The sequence below is a fragment of the Desmodus rotundus genome, chromosome 5, assembly GCF_022682495.2.
Source record: "Desmodus rotundus isolate HL8 chromosome 5, HLdesRot8A.1, whole genome shotgun sequence".
NCBI classification, from domain to species: domain Eukaryota; kingdom Metazoa; phylum Chordata; class Mammalia; order Chiroptera; family Phyllostomidae; genus Desmodus; species Desmodus rotundus.
In genome coordinates, this window is record NC_071391.1 from 99,860,941 (window position 1) to 99,876,937 (window position 15,997).

Genomic DNA, 15,997 nt, shown 5'->3' on the forward strand with positions numbered 1-15,997 from the left:
GAATCCCTGAGCTCTGGGGGCAGCCCCCACGAGCATCCCTGAGGGCCTCCCGCTGCCTCCCAGGCGAATGGGGTATAAACAGTCTCCAGGGGAAGGCTCTGTCAGCATGGGGCTGATGCCAAATCCATATCCCTACTAAATGTTCCTCAGATTTGACTCCTCTGTCATCCTCACACCACACTTGGTTCAGTCCCTTGTTATCTCTCCCCTGACCACGGTTGGGTGCAATCCAAAATATTTAATGCCTGTAAGGTTTGGGCACCAGCCTCTCATATCAGATATAAGCCACAAACAAGGCTGACAACCATCACCCCTGCCCTTATAACAGCCCGTTTCCAACCCTCCCCCAGAAGGCAAGTGGGGGACACGTACCTGGCTCCCCATTGCAGACTGGAGAAGATTCAACCTCCCTGGCCTGGCCCCAGCCACCTCTCCTTCTCAGCCCTCTCAAGCCCCATACACTCAATGGTCAGGCCATGCTGGGCTTTCCCTGCACACCTGCCCACCCTCTGCCCCCTGCCCTCCTGCCATCTTGAGGGCCCCTCTTGTGCCCTCTGAGCCCTTCTCATCCTGTAAGAAGCCCTGAGACTTGAGCCCTGGATGCACCACTCACTGAGTTGTATGTCCCCAGCCCACTTCGTCTGCTCTTCTGTAGAATGGGCCGGGTGACGATGGTGTCCAGCTCACGCTGGTGTGAGGGTCAGAGCACATGCTGTACATTTAGCACTCAGCACTGTGCCTGGCACACTGCGAGAATGCAATCAGTGATCGCAGGGATCATTGTCAATGTCACCATCATCACTGCTCCTTTTGGGAGCCTCCCAGTCTCCTTCGGCAGCACTGCCCCTCTCCGCCCAGGTCCCACCAGCGTGGCGTCACGTGTACAATCATTTGCTAGCCCAGCTCAGTGTGAGGCCCCTGCTCCCTGGGCTCAGGGTGAAGGGGCAGGATGTGTGCCCCTCTTTCACTTGTACCTCTGCCCCTGGGGGACCCACACCCTTGTGGGGCTGACCTGGCTCTGGCTCAGTACCCAGAGGGTGAAGGACAGAAGGACACGCCCCCGGCCCTCCTCCGGGTCTGCATGTGGCTGGGCAACATCGCTGACAGCGCGAACCTGCAGCTGCGCCGAGATGGCAAGGTGGTTGTGTATGCAGAGACGGTGAGTAGCTGGGGTTGCGGAGGGGGAGCTGCAGCGGCCCAGCACCAAGAAAATGTTACTGGAGAAGCTGGGATTGTGATGGAGGTCTGACAAAGAAAGGCAGCAGACACTAGAGCTACCTCAGACACTACCAGCTTGGGGTCCCTAGCTGAAAAGCCATAGGCATGTGGTGACAGAAGGGCCAGCTGAGTGGTCCTCTGGGGCCAGTCATTCTCTCCCTGGTGGAGGTTTATGGGGAGTTTCTGCCTATTCAGAGCATGTGAGGGGAGCAAGTCTCCAACTTGCGAGGGCCTTGTCCATCACCAAGAGGGCAGCCTGGGGCCCCTGAAGCCCCCAGCTGGGTCCTTCAGGAAAGTCTGGTGGTCCCAGGGAGGGGAAGGTCCCAGTCCGAGGGCAGGAAACAAGGCACCTTCCCACAGAGCAATGAACCCAGGGGGTGTGTGAGCAGCCAGCCAGAGATGGCTCTAGAATCCAGGGATGGGAGAGCAGGCAGACAGGGCTTGGGAGAAGGCTGTGAGAGCAGAAGGAAAATAGGTTTTGCGTTTCAGGCTTTGTAATTTACTGAATTAAAACCCATTTTTATGGTTCCTAAGCTGCGTGTTGCAGGTGAATAATAATATGCATAACTAGCTTGTATGTAGGTCTTGGAGATGCTGAGGAGTGGAGATGCAGGAGGAGGTGCAGGGACAGCACACCCAGCAGGAGAATGGGGAAGAAAGGCCCAGAGGCAGCAAAGAGGTAGCACATGGTGGGGCAAGACTGGGGCTCCCTGGGTCAACAGTAACAGTGGAGAGACCACACTGCAGGCACCGCCAGGCTGTAAGCTGTCCTACTGTGTGTTGGGGAGGCAGCCGGCACTGACAGACTTCCCTCCCACCCCCACCCCAGTATGAGAACCAAGCCAAATATAAAGACCAGTGGGGGCAGCACAGGCTGTACCACTGCCCCAACTTCTCTGACGTCCTGGGGCAAAAGGCTCTCCCCAAGGAGGATTTCAAGGAGCCCCCAGGATGGCACTGGCAGGGGCAGTGGACGGTGGAGCCTCAAAGGAGGTAAGTCTGGGGTGCAGGGCGTGGAGCCTGTGTGCCCTGGACATGCAGCCCTGGAGTCAGCCCTTCTTTTCACCCGGGAGGACGGTCAGCAGCAGCCTAGACAGGCAGGCACACAGCCACCGGAGCCCAGTCCTAGGGCTGGGGTGCCCAGACAGAAGGCCTGCCCATCGCCCATCGCCCATCCCTGCATGCCAGCCCACTGCCCAGCCCTTCCCAGAGCAGGTGGGGCTGCCCGGTGAGGGACCACTTAGCCAGCAGAGGAGGGCCCAAGGGGTTGGGAAATTTGGAGAGATGTGTTGGGAATTTGGGGTCTCGCTGTCCCCAGACTTCTCCTGGACACAGACATCAATAAGAGCCAGGTGCTAGAGGAGGTGTATGAGAACCAGCAGCGGGACATCACGGGGGCCTGGGTGCCAGCAGCCATCCCCAACACAGATGTGGTAAGCAGGGGCAAAGCCATCTCATGATACAGGAACAGCGCAGCCAGATGGGCACCTTGGAAGCTGGGTTGTCCAAACAGAAAGAGCACTGGACCAGAGCCTGCCACCCGGGCCCTGGGCTAGCACTGATGGTGGCGAGTAGAGAGGCCTTCACTCAGATGGCAAAGAACAGCACAGGGCAATGTTTTCTTCTTCTCAGGCTGCTTCAGAGGGCGGGCTTCCCCTAGGGAGAGAATTCAGTTTGGGGCTGGTCTAAGCAGTGCTGTCCAATAGTTTCCTATGATGATGGAAACGTTCTTTACCTGCGCTGCCCACGTGTGGCTACTGAGATCTTGAAACGTGGCATTGTGAGAGGGACAAACTGAACTCTGAGTTTTGTTTCATTTTAGTTAATTTAAATATAAGTGGCCCCAGGAGGCTGGTGACTGCTGCATGGGACAGGGCTGGTCTAACCCCTCTCGTGCAAGCTGGGCTCCCCTCCCCACGGACTGGCAGCCTGGGCTTGGGCAGGCAGCAACATCCAGGTGGCAGCCAGTCACAAACTTCTGCTTTCACAGTCGTTATGATGGTTATTTCCCATTTATGAGGAGTGATATTGATTTTCCACTGATAGCGGACATACAGTTTCCTTTTAAAAAGACATTTATTTACAGTGTGAAAAGGTGAGTCAGTAAGAGCATATAGACTCTGAGAGTGGCATCAGACATAGCAAGTGCTCTCTGCTCCCAAGAGGAGGAGGCTACTGTGGCCATGGGAGGCAAACAAATGTTTGGAAGGTGAGTGAAGGCGGCCTCCTAGCTCCAACACCCCTCAGCCTGCCCCCTCTCTGCCCGCAGAATGGACAGCCTGTAGAGGCCCGGGAGAATGTGAAGTGCCCCCCAGGCTGGCACGTGAAGAAGAACTGGACTGTGGAGCTGAACCACGCGGTGGACAATGAGGGTCAGTCCTCTGCTCACCAGCTTCGGGCACGAGGGCCAGGTTCCAACCCTTATCACATCCTGAAAGCAGCCAAGCTCTCGGGCGGGAAGGGCCTGAGTTCCTGGAGGTCTCCCAGCCTCCAGAGAACAGCCTTCACCCTTTCCACAGACATGGGCCCCAGTTCTGAGACAGGGCAGGTAGTAAGCGCCTCCCAAGCACCTGAGCAAGGACCGAGTTATGGAGCCTGGGTTCATCCCATGTGGCTCCAGGAGAGGTGCCACAAGCAGGAAGTTTGAAGATCTGGGCTCAAAATGCAAACCTTGGTACTTATAAACAGTGTGATCTTATATAGGTCACATGACATCAATGAGCCTCACCTTCCTCAACTGTAAGGTGGGCAGTTGGGCCCAGGCCACCAAGGTGACACAGTGTGACCACACCTCCCATGGCCAGAGAGGCCTGGACATGAGGGAAAGAGCTGCCCCCATAGCCTTCCCTCTCTGGCCCATCTCTCAGGCCTGTCTATGCCTCCCAGCCTGTGGGCATATGGGTACCCACAGGCCATGGTCCTACTTCTGCAGGCTGGGAGTACGGTGTGGGGATCCAGCCCTCGGGCCTACCCCTGGTCTGGAACTCAGTAGAGAAGACCTACTACTCACGCCGCCGCCGGCGCTGGGCACGTGTACGTTGGCGGAACCATGGGAAGCTGAACTTGGAGCAGGAGACCCTGTCCTTCTTGCAGCTGGTGAGGGGGCCACCTGGCAGGAAACTGGCAGGAACACTGGCTGTGTCCACTCCACTGTGTCGTAGCAGGAGAGTGACTCTGTTGTCCTCTCTGCAGCGCCACCCTGGCTCAATCCAGGAGGAGGAGGGATGGGAATACGGCACCATGGGCTCCAAGTTCAACCTGAGCCCTCAGCCCCAGAGCCGGTTTCGCCGCCGCTGCTGGCACCGCAGGCTGGCCCCCAACAAGGACAAGGGCGTTGCACCTATATTCCTTCTGGAGGGATCCTTGGTAAAGCCTCAGCAGGCTAGACACCTCCTCCCCACACCCCACCTCCTGGTGCTGGGGCCAATGTAGGCGTGGCAGGCAGCAGCAGATGTCCTAGGCTGGGGTGCTCACAGCAGGAGGGTGGGGAGTCTGGGCCCTGGATCTACATCATCTGGCTTTGGAAGGTGGAGCCCAGAAGGGGAGAAGGGCAACATGAGCCTGGGCACCCAAAGCCTCAGGGAGACTGTCATGGGGGCAGGGGATTGATCTGAAACAGCAGGCTGAGAAGGAAGAGAACAGGACGTCATCACGGAGTTTGAGCAAAACGTTCAGGGACTCCTGGAGGCCTGCCCCAGAGAACACCAAGCCACCTCACCTGCCCTTCATCTATTGCATCTTCAACAGTGAGCACTTAATTGAGTCAGTCTGGGTGGTCCCTGAGGCCCCATGTCTGAGGGCAGGGAGTGAGGAGGGGTGGGGGAGGTCTGGGGCAGGAGATGGACTGACTCGGCTCCTCCCTTACCCAGAGCCACACTACTACCAGCTTTTCTGCTACATCTACCAGGCCCGGAACCTGACGGCTACCCAGATCCAGACATTCCAGGGTAGGTGGCAGGCACCTCTTCCCCCATGGCCCCCAGGGGCCCTGTGATGCAGTCACTCGCAGTATGAAAAGTATGGCCAAGGAAGAGGGTGACAAACATGCAGACCATCTCCCAGCCCCAGCAGCTCATGGCCCTGGTTTGGGGAAAAGACGCAGAAACAAGGAACACAAGGCAAGGCTGTTCCAGGGATGTGTCCCCAGCACTGTGGAGTCAGTGAGGAGGAGTTGGGGAGGCATCACTTCGTGGGGACCACTTAGCTGGGCCTTGAAGAGGGAGAGTTTAGTGGAAGAGTACTGATGAGACATGAAGGCAAAAGAGAGGTTGACACCTTTGAAAATCACATGCCCCTTATGTTGGACAGAAAATGAGGGGTAGGGAGGAAGGGTGGCGATTTCTGGCCCTGTTTAGGATCCTGTCCTTTGTCCTGTGAGGAGGACCCATGGAAGGTTCCAGGTGAGTGAATGCTCCTGCCCTGTCCTGTTAGTGCCACTGTGTAGGGAACCAGGTTGCTGGAGGAGGGACTGAGCCAGGGCAGTGTCCATTGGGCCTCAGCACCCACAGGGCTATTTGATGTTCCCTGTGCCTAAGTCACTTGCTGATACTTTGAAAAGGCAGTCACATGTAGCCTGGTCCCCAGAACTACTCCAGAGGAGTCATCCAGCCCTCTATCTCTGTGATGCCCAGACCTCAACCATGGTAGTGTAAAACAGATGTGGGTGGAACCAAATGACCCTTGGCCTCTGGTCATCTGTCCATTTGTTCTGTGGCTTACACTGAGGTGGTCTTTTGCTCAGCAGGCAGTGGTTGGGCTGCCCAGCCTGGAACCTCCCTGGGTATCTGGTCCAGTGGTGGTGGCAGCCAGAGGAAAGGAGAGCCTAACTTAACTCAACGGTGAGACTCTCCCCTTTCCTTCCACCCTCCAGGGCCCTTCATTCGGTTGGTCTTTTTGAACCATAGCCAGTGCACCCAAACCCTGAGGAGCTCTGCAGCCCCCACATGGGCCCAGACACTCATCTTCCAGCACCTCCTTCTGTACGAGAACCCTCAAGATACCAGAGACAGCCCACCACTTGTGGTGTTGGAACTGTGGCAGCGGGACCCCAAGGTGTGGAGCGCTGGGCTGGGCAGAGTGGGACGTGCTCCAGTGAGCCTGGTTCACAGCACATCGTGTATGCATAAATGTTAGCCCTTTTCCTAGACTTGTCAGGGTCCCAGGGGAGGACCCAGAACCCACAAGCTTAGCCACCATGCTCTGCAAAGTTCCCCTCCTTCCAGGGCAAAGAGAGCTTCTGGGGACGGAGCATGTGGCCCCCGGTGGTCTGGCTGGATGTTCAACATCGGATCCTGCCCCCCATGAGGTGGCATCCCCTTGGAAAAGAGTTGGGGGAGGAAGAGGGTGAGATCTTGGCATCCTGTGAGCTGATCCTCGAGACTGAGGTACTAAGAAGGGAGGCCCCCATGCCCCTACCACAAGTTTCACTGCCAGCGGCCCCTGACTCCGCTCCTCACGAAAGGCCTGGGACCTGGTCTACCGGCCAGCCCACCCAACACCTCCCCAGCTTCCCTGCCAGCACCTATTCCTGGGCTCGGAGGCCTCCTCAGTTGAGCACTCAGGGACCTGCTTGAGTTGGGGGTTGAGGACAGCAAGACCAGCCCAACGGGACTACATGCTCTCTGCTCCCCCAACTTATCCCTTTAGAGTCTCAGAAGGAAGCTGCCAATCTTAAGTGTTCCCTGGAAGAATGGGGTCTACACACTCCCCAAGAGCATGCAGCCCACGCTAAGGAAAATGGCGGTTGAGGTGATGACCCCGTGGGGTGAGGAGGGCGGGAGGGCAGGCAGGGAGCTAGCCTCACCCAGGGCAGTGGAACACTGTGGAGGTCTCTGCTGATCCTCCTGGGGGTCATCCTGACCACCTACTCCAAAGCTTGCACCCGAAGAATATATAAGCTGAGATGGAGGGAGATAGGAGAGAATGAAGAACACAAGCTGAGAGAATATATCAAATTATTTTATCATACATCTTGCAGTGAGGAGTAGGCAAGGGGCTTCAGTATTCATGATCACGCCTGAGCCTCGCGCTTTCCCCTGTGGCAGTGCTACTTTTCAGAGAAGGAAATGAGGCTCTGAGAGACGGTGACATGGGGCTAAGTGGCAGAGCCAGAATTTGGGCCAGGCCCTGCCTGACTCCAGCGCTAGGATGCTTCTCACCTCCCTTTGAGAGTAGCATGGAGGCCCCCCTGTGGGAGCCTGTGTACCTGGCCACAAGTCTGGCAAAGAGCAAAAGATGGTCAGGGCCTGCTGGCACTGGATTCTTCCCAAGGTGAGGCTTCCAGACTGGTTCCTGCTCTGGTCCCTAAGAAGGGCTTGATGAGTAGGGGCATGGACATTTCCTGGGGGGCCCAGTGCCTGCCAGCTGAGAGTGCTATCATAGAACATGGGCCACTGAATGGCCATGGCATTTTACTGAAGACAAGCCAGCAATGAGCTAGCTGACAGTAGGGACACCTTAGAAACCTGGGCACCCCCACTCCTGGGGCCTTCAAGGTAGCCAGCCTCAGGGACTCACTCCTGAGGAAACTGATAAGAGGCCAGACAGAGCAGCAGGCGAGGAAGGGCAATAAGGGGCAGTGGAGGTCAGTGATGGATAGTCACACAGTGGCCAGAAGGCACCTCCCTCATGGAGTGAGGGCAGTGTCCAGGCCTTGAGAAGAACCATTGATCTCCTGGCGCTGTGTGCTCCCTGATGCACTGTCACTGCCACTGCCAGCACACCTCCCCTCTCTGCCAGGACCCCTTCACAGAGGTGTTGCTGCCCCGCTACCTCTTCTGCCAGATCCTGGTCTGGGGTCTCCGGAACATGAAGCAGGTGCGCTCCCCCTGGCTGCTGGTGGAGTGCTGGGAAGAGACCGTGCAGACAGAGCCCATCGCGGACTTCCGGACCAACCCTAACTTCTCCCAGTCGGTCCTCTTCCTCACACTGGTACGAGGGGCCCAGGCAAGAGCTGGACAGCCCCCTCTTCAAGAGAGGCCTCACAGGGCCTTTCTTTGGGCTTGCAGTTCATGCCGACAGAAGAGGCCTATGCGCTGCCCCTCGTGTTGAAGGTAGTGGACAATCAGGACTTCAGCCAGCAGACCATGGTGGGTCAGGCCAACATCGACTCCCTGCAGCCCTACTTCTGTGACCCCTGGGCCTCAGACTATGTGCCCCCACAGCTTCCAAGTACGCCCTTTCTTCTGGCCCTTCCCCAGGCCTCACCAACAAGTTGGCATGGGCAGGGATGAGGTCTCCCTCCCCACCCTCTCCTTTCTCCTGAGATTCATGATTACACTTTCTCCACAGAGCTATCAGTGAACAAGCACCAGGTAAGTAATGGGCTTGAGATCCCACCTTCCCCCACACCATTTCCAAGGCACAGCTCTTGTCCCGTGCCCTCTGCATGAGGCCTAATTGTACAAAAGGACCCTAAAGCAGCAAATTCTCAACCTAGAATCCACGTTTGAAATTGCCCGAGGGTTTTAAGAAATTCTGAGAGCCAGGCCACTAACTCCATTAGAATCGCTGGGGGCAGGACCCAGACATCAGCACTTTTTTTAACCCCCCTGGGTGGTAACAAGGCTTTCAGGTTCAGAATTACACTCTAGAGTAGCTCTTGTTACAGTTGAATGTACAGAAATCCCTGGTACCTTTTGAGCAAAGGCAGACTCAGTAGGTCTGGTATGGGGCCTGAGGTCCTGCAGTTCTGAGGCCTTCAAATTCAGTCTGAAGCTGTGGGCAATGAGAACAAGGAACTGCATTCACCCTCCTTCTTGCCCCAATCCCATGTCTAAAGACCCCTGAATGAAAAGGCCCATATGAGGTCTACTCTGGCCTCCACCCACTCCTCTTGGGAGCTGGTGGTGAGTGGGCTATGGGATGCCCAGCTGTACCTGACTCACCCCCTCTCCTTTCTCAGCTCCTAGATTATCTCTTTGAAAAGTTCTGGTTCAAGTCCAGCAAAGACAAGGTGATATGGGCTCAGCCCTGGGGAACATGGAACAACTCCAGGCAGCTTAATGGGTGGGAGTAGCACGAGTCTGGGCAGAGGAAGGCCAGCTGCCCCTCTTCCTGGCCAGGATGAATACGAGCATGAAGTGGACTGGTGGAGCAAGCTGTTCTGGGCCACAGGAAACCCCAAGTCACTGAAGTACAAGGACAAAGACTACCACACCCTGAAGGTTTGGAAGTTCCCAGGAAGAAGACTGCAGAAGTGGAATAAAACCTGATGGGAAGGCCAGCAGACCTAGCCTTGGTTCCTCTGGGAACCACCAAGGTGGGAGGGGGTGGTTCTCACTGTCACCCTACTCCAGGCCACACCTCTACCGGCTGCACCCATTTAGGGACCAGAGCTACCCCAGCCAAAGCAGGCAGTGCTGCCCTTGGGGCTGCTGAGTGAGGAGACGCTTGGAAGCAAGACCTGGGAGCTGATGATCCCTCAATCCCCTGATCCCAGGAAAGGTCTCCTTCTGGTCAAGCCCAGGCCTGCTCCCCGGCAGCCATGTGCCCTCTTACAGGTGTATGACTGCGAGTTGGAGGCCGTGCCAGCCTTCCAAGGCCTGCAGGACTTCTGCCAGACCTTCAAACTCTACCAGGAACAGCCCAAGTCGGACAGCCCTGTGGTAGGGGAGTTCAAGGTGCGTGTCTAGCCCAGCAGCTAAGCTGCCCTGTCTCCTCATGCCCCTTCTGTGACCAAAGGACTCTAATTAAAGCATTGGCTCTATATGCTCCTTATAGGATGGGGAAAGGAAGGCTTGAAAAATCACTTGGGGAGTGGGGAAACACAGACTGAACTATTCAGGGATTCAGAATGACCTCCCCTTACACAGGAAGGTGAGGGCCTTTGCATCTCAGCTCTGGCTTATGCCAGTTTCCCAAGGCCTGAGAGCCTTAGAGAACGAGTTCAAACCTGAAGGCAATGGGACTAAGATGGGACTTCACATCAGCAGAGACTCGCAATCACCTAACAAGCACAATCCCTTTGCCTAGCGCCCTCCTAAACAGAGGTACACCTGTACAGCATCTCTGCTGCACTTGCCTCTACCTGTCCTTGTGGCCTCCTGCCCCTGCCACCCACACACAACCCACCTCCTAAGCTTGGACCAGGGCACCTCCTGGAGGGTTCTGTACACTAGAACTGCCAACACCTCCCAACACACAAACAGGGCCTTTTCCGTGTCTACCCCTTTCCGGAGAACCCAGAAGCCCCCCAGCCCCCCCGCCAGTTCTCAGTTTGGCCTGGTAAAGAAGACTTCCCTCAGCAATGCTTGGTACGGGTGTATGTTGTACGAGCAATCAACCTACAGCCCCAAGACTACAATGGCCTGGTAAGGAGCGGCCCCAAAGCTGCAGTGCGCATCTTCCGGGGCCCCACCCCGCCCGGGCACCTCCCACACCCTGCCCTGAACCCTGTGTCCTGGAGCTCCCTCAGGCTGCTGCCACCTAGACTGCCACCTCCCCACAAGCTCCATCTGGTGCAACTGACTCGTTTCTGCCTGACCTGCCTGGGTTGACTCTCCATTTCCTGTCCTTTCCTCACTGTGTCTGACCCCTAGTGTGACCCTTATGTGATCCTGAAAGTGGGGCAAACACAACTTGGCAATCGGGACACGTACCAGCCCAATACTCTGGACCCCATCTTTGGCATGTAAGCTGCCCCGACTTGCCCAACCCCACTTCTCCACCCCATCCATGTGTGCCAGGGGAAAGCCCCAGAAGCAAAGAACTTGCATTCCTTTCTGGCCACCCAATTCCCAGCATGGTATCTTATACACACCGAAGGTGCTCAACAGATAGAAGATAAATGGGAGGGTCAGCCCAGTGCTACCCTCCCTCTCACACATTTTGTCTGGGATGGGAGCTCAGTTCCACACCCAGCCTATCAAGAGTATTTCCAGCCATACTGGGGGATGGTTATTGGCAGACAACAGCCATCCAGGCTATGTTGTCCATCGTCACATGACCAAACCAGAGGGTGGAACATGGCCCTCGGGGCAGAGATGCTGGAGGGGAAGCAGTAGGTAACGTGGTCAATGGGTCTCTGCAGTCTCCAACACCCTCCCACCAGGATGTTTGAACTGAGCTGCACCATCCCTCTGGAGAAGGACCTAGAGATTGAGCTGTATGACTTTGACCTGTTTTCACCTGATGATAAGATTGGAACCACAGTCATTGACCTTGAAAACCGACTCCTGTCTGGCTTTGGAGCTCGCTGTGGGCTCTCCCAATCCTACTGCCAGTGAGAGTGGACCTAACCAAGGGCAAGGGCAGAGAGAAGGGTGGAGGAGTGAGCCCACAGCCCCATTCCAAGAGGCCTGCATCCTGAGCTGGGGATCTAGAGCCTGAACTTGTCTTCCCCACTCCCACTGGTCATCCTGCAGCTGAAGGCGGCATGTTCTCCAGGACCCATACCTTTTCCTCTCACGTATCCCCACAGGTCAGGGCCCTTTAGGTGGCGGGATCAGGTGCCCCCAAGCTTCCTCTTGGAAGACCATGCCAAGCGGAAAGGATTGCCTCCACCTCTGTTCAACCCTGAGGGTGACTCTGTTTTTTACAATGGGAAAAAGTTCAAGCTGCAACGCTTTGGTGAGAAGTATGGCACACTGCCAGAAAGCATAGCCCAGGCCTCAGAAACCGGGGAGGCTCCAGGACGGAAGAGCTGCCAGAGGGCAACCCTTTCCCCTTTCTCCTGTAGAGGGCAACCAGGGCCACTGTCCAGGCTGGACACAAGGAAATTGGGGGGCTACCTGGGAGAGAGGAAGGCTAATGACCTCAAGATCCCCTCCTGTCTCCCTCCAATCTAGAGTCAAAGCCCCCTACTGCTCAATACTTGGGACCCAAGAAGGAGCGCCTTGCGCTGTACCTCCTGCACACCCAGGGGCTGGTACCTGAGCACGTGGAGACGCGCACGTTGTACAGCAACAGCCAGCCAGGCATTGACCAGGTATGAGACCAGAGGGTCTGGGTCGGGAGGCGGGTGCAGTGCATACCCAACCCACCTAAGACAGAGCCTGCAAGAGGAGGGAGGGGTCGAGCATTCATGGGCGCAAACAGATGGAAGACATGCACAGTGTGCATGTTAACAAACAAGAAGTTCCGGTAATGCCACCTAGAACGGAGAGATTCAGAACTGCAAAAGCCATGCACAGGAAACAAGGCCAACTGTCCACTGCAGGACGTGCTGAGATGCCCTAGCAGCCAGGCCAACACGGCCTCAGTCTCACCAGAGGGAGGGTGGAGCAGCAACACCAGGGTCGGTGTGCAGACGTCACAGACCTGGTTTGGCTGTTAGTTGCAGGAACCCAGAAGAGAGAACTGAAAACCCCACAGGCCCCTATCATCTACCCTGTAGCCACCAGAATGGCTCACTTCATCCTTCACACTTCTCAAGCTAATACACATTCTAGACAAAGTTTTTTGCCAAGCATTTAAAAAAAAACATTCTTATTAAAACTATCCTCTTAAAAACATTACATCAAGTTCAAAAAATAAAAATTAGGTCAGATAGCTTGAAACAATATATTTATCTTTCTTCCAGGGTGGGCAATTCCTCCCTTTTCCTTTTTCTCACCAGTTTCATCCTTCCCTTGGACCTCTGTGCTTTGTGGATAGCTTCATATCCTTGGGATGTGGTTACACACCCTAAGACAATCTGGAGATCTGGACTGGCCATCTAGATTACTGGCTAATAAATGAAACCCCAACCCCATTCAGGAGCCTTCCAGGAGCTCCTAAGCATCACCTACTAAATAGCATTAACCCTCCAGACCTCAATCACAAGCGACGCCCCAGCCCCATGATTGTCAGCCCCAAAACTGTCACACCACCAACCTGACTGCACTGTTCGCCCTGTCTGAGGGCGTTCCACTCAGATACTGTACCCCACCTCTCAGTGCTGGGAGCAGGACCTCGGCAGAACTAAGCACCTGGAACAGGGCTCCCCAGGCCAACACACTAAAGACAGAGGCTAGCAAACTCCAGCCAGTTAACTCACCTCTGCTTTAGGGCAAGGTACAAATGTGGGTGGACATCTTCCCCAAGAAACTGGGTCCTCCTGGCCCCCCAGTCAACATCAGACCAAGGAAGCCTAAAAGGTGAGTGTGGGTGCACTTCCCACTCTCTGTACCTCCCAGGGCAGTCTTCCTAGGGGCGGAGCACCAGTGTTCTCAGTAAGGAGCAGCAGGCATGCCTTCTCCTACTGAGAATCTAGGTGGGCTTCCTTCCTGAGTCCCACCAGTGCAGCACGAATGTGGGCGTGGAGGGCAGCCGCCCAGGCCTCTCTCCCTTACCAAGGCTGCGGCTGGGGAGCAAGTCCTCAGCAAAGCCTCAGAGAGCCATGGCCACAGGTATGAGCTGCGCTGCATCATCTGGAAAACTGCCCACGTGGACCTGAAGAGTGTCAACTTAAGTAACGAGAAGATGAGCGACATCTTCGTCAAAGGGTAAGGCATAGGAGCAGGGCTCTAGCAGAGTTCCCTGAGTTCCCCAGTTCTAGCTTTTCTGCAAATCTTTCTCATCCTGGGGTGACATCTCTCCACATCCACTGCACCTGGAGTCTGCTGGGCAGCCCTCCCCACAGGACTCCAGCTCAGGGATGGGGACAGTGTGCGTGAACCCCAGGTGAGAGGACTCTGACCCCAGGTGGTTATTCGGGCTAGAGAAGGACATGCAGAAGACAGATATCCACTACCACTCCCTGACGGGGGAGAGCAGCTTTAACTGGCGGTTCATCTTCACCTTGGACTACCTGGCGGCTGAGCAAGTGTGCGTCCTGAGCCAGAAGGTAACAGGCCTGGAGGTGGACTTCTCTTCCTGCCCTCCCTTCAGAGACTTGCAAGCTACACCAGAACACTTGGAATGAGGCTTCAGGCAGAAACCCTCTTCCTTGACAGTCCATTATGCTGGGTAATGGGCTCCTAAGATGGCCAAAGGGATTCTCAAAGGAGAGTAGCAGTAACAAGCTCTTCTCCCATCCTTCAGGACTACGTATGGAGCCTGGACCCCACAGTGATGAAGCTTCCAGCCCGACTCATCATCCAGGTCTGGGACAATAACATCTTCTCCACTGATGACTTCCTAGGTGAGATTCTGGCATAGGGCCTGTGACCTCAGGACAGGCAGCTCCTTCTTGCTGACAGCATTTCTCTGTGCTCAGGCGTCCTGGAGCTGGATCTGTCTGACATGCCCTTCCCAGCCCGACACGCAAAGATGTGTTCCATCAGGATGATGGACGCTGACCCCAAGTGGCCCCACTTCCTCCAGCACAAGCACTTCTCCCTCTTTCAGAAGAAGACTGTAACTGGCTGGTGGCCTTGCCAGGTCCTCGAGGATGGCAGATGGCGCTTGTCGGTAGGAGCTGGGGAAGGTGTCTATTGCACAAGACTGCTGACCCCCATCCTTGGCTCTAACAGACCCCTGGGGGCCTTAGCTAAATCCCCTTTCCTTTGTGGATCCTGGGAAGAGGCTCCTGCTATCATAACTCAGCCTCTTACCCCCTGCGGTGTTTCTAGGGTAAAGTGAAGATGACACTGGAGATTCTGTCAGAAAAGGAAGCCTTGATGAGGCCGGCAGGACGAGGCCAGTCAGAACCCAACCAATTCCCTACACTTCACCCTCCCCTGTAAGAGTCCTATGGGGCACAAGCACCAAATCTTTCTTCCTTATTCATAAAGTTGAGTGGCTGGCCCTGGCAGTTTGTTCAGGGTGGTGCCTAGTGAGCCTACAAGTGGAGGGGTAATTACTTCCCACCACCTCAGCTTCAATGCTCAGCCACAATCAGCAGAGAACAGCCATGGGGTGTGGGGGGTGGGGCAGAAGCTGCTTTTAAAAAAGAAAGGTCTTTGCTCTGGAAAAGCTGACCTGAAGGTCCCCTCTGCCTTCCATTCTCTGACAACTCTGCTCATGGACAGACGCACCAACACCTTGCTCTCATGGTTTCAGTCACCTGTTAAAACCTTCTGCCATGCTTTCTGGAAACGCTACCGCTTCAAAATCATAGTCGGCTCAATCATACTGATTGTTGGGCTTATGCTGTTCAGCTTCATGTATTCAACTCCGGTGAGTGAGGACCATGGGGACAAGGACAATGGCACTGGTTGCTCGTGGGCTGCCTCTGGAGAGAGAAAGCCTTCTGGTTGCTACCTCTGTCCATTGCCTTTTCTCTCTAGAACTATTTGGCCATGAGCTGGATCAAGCCTGCACTTCGGATGAATATGCCCATTAAAATATTCACCAATATCATCAATTCACCGAACACCAGTAATGCCAGCTCTTCCAATATCACCATCCAGCATCCTAACCTGGAGCCTACAACAGGCCATCAGCTGAAAATCCTGCGGGGACCCATGAATCACCTGCAAGATATTTTTCCAGAACTTCCAGCCCCACAAGGCTAATTTGCCCATGTTTGGCTTTTCTTTGCCCACTGTCAGCCCTACCCTGGAGCTTCCTGCCAATTCCTTGTTTCTATCTTCTAGGGCAGCAAGGGACTGGGGATATTCTGGCTAGTCTGTTCAGAAACCACTTCAGCAAGAAAGGCAAAGCTGTAATTTTCCACTAAAATAAACAAACTTTGTAACAAAGAACACCGTGTATGGTCAACAGGACACACCAAGTAAAGGTCAGATCACTTCCTATACCACACCTCTCTAAGGCAGCCCCAGGCCAGGTGGGGACTGCACTGCATGTCTTCCCTGCGTTCTTTAAGAAGCCTCAAGGCACTCATGAGCTGAAATCACACAAAACCGACAAGTTCAAGCTCTCTCACTAACATGTGTCCCCCACAAGAATACCCCGA

General features: G+C 55.3%; 1 protein-coding gene across 1 annotated transcript in view; it reads left to right on the forward strand.

Moving 5' to 3' along the window:
* The window catches only part of FER1L5 (fer-1 like family member 5), a 51,456-nt gene extending 35,755 nt beyond the window's left edge, over nucleotides 1-15,701 (forward strand). Inside the window, exons 24-53 of the mRNA XM_024571827.3 lie at nucleotides 1,028-1,159; nucleotides 2,048-2,211; nucleotides 2,537-2,651; nucleotides 3,488-3,590; nucleotides 4,151-4,314; nucleotides 4,432-4,584; nucleotides 4,820-4,964; nucleotides 5,088-5,165; nucleotides 6,089-6,270; nucleotides 6,441-6,602; nucleotides 6,865-6,966; nucleotides 8,002-8,148; nucleotides 8,226-8,388; nucleotides 8,509-8,531; nucleotides 9,122-9,172; nucleotides 9,282-9,383; nucleotides 9,720-9,839; nucleotides 10,368-10,529; nucleotides 10,758-10,849; nucleotides 11,270-11,440; nucleotides 11,639-11,787; nucleotides 12,006-12,145; nucleotides 13,207-13,295; nucleotides 13,548-13,643; nucleotides 13,843-13,984; nucleotides 14,182-14,281; nucleotides 14,357-14,550; nucleotides 14,712-14,821; nucleotides 15,111-15,258; nucleotides 15,369-15,701. Of these exons, the coding sequence (XP_024427595.2) occupies nucleotides 1,028-1,159; nucleotides 2,048-2,211; nucleotides 2,537-2,651; nucleotides 3,488-3,590; nucleotides 4,151-4,314; nucleotides 4,432-4,584; nucleotides 4,820-4,964; nucleotides 5,088-5,165; nucleotides 6,089-6,270; nucleotides 6,441-6,602; nucleotides 6,865-6,966; nucleotides 8,002-8,148; nucleotides 8,226-8,388; nucleotides 8,509-8,531; nucleotides 9,122-9,172; nucleotides 9,282-9,383; nucleotides 9,720-9,839; nucleotides 10,368-10,529; nucleotides 10,758-10,849; nucleotides 11,270-11,440; nucleotides 11,639-11,787; nucleotides 12,006-12,145; nucleotides 13,207-13,295; nucleotides 13,548-13,643; nucleotides 13,843-13,984; nucleotides 14,182-14,281; nucleotides 14,357-14,550; nucleotides 14,712-14,821; nucleotides 15,111-15,258; nucleotides 15,369-15,596 (3,927 nt within the window). The 3' untranslated portion in view covers nucleotides 15,597-15,701. The remainder of the gene's footprint in view (nucleotides 1-1,027; nucleotides 1,160-2,047; nucleotides 2,212-2,536; nucleotides 2,652-3,487; nucleotides 3,591-4,150; nucleotides 4,315-4,431; nucleotides 4,585-4,819; nucleotides 4,965-5,087; nucleotides 5,166-6,088; nucleotides 6,271-6,440; nucleotides 6,603-6,864; nucleotides 6,967-8,001; nucleotides 8,149-8,225; nucleotides 8,389-8,508; nucleotides 8,532-9,121; nucleotides 9,173-9,281; nucleotides 9,384-9,719; nucleotides 9,840-10,367; nucleotides 10,530-10,757; nucleotides 10,850-11,269; nucleotides 11,441-11,638; nucleotides 11,788-12,005; nucleotides 12,146-13,206; nucleotides 13,296-13,547; nucleotides 13,644-13,842; nucleotides 13,985-14,181; nucleotides 14,282-14,356; nucleotides 14,551-14,711; nucleotides 14,822-15,110; nucleotides 15,259-15,368) is intronic.
* Nucleotides 15,702-15,997: the final 296 nt, after the last annotated feature.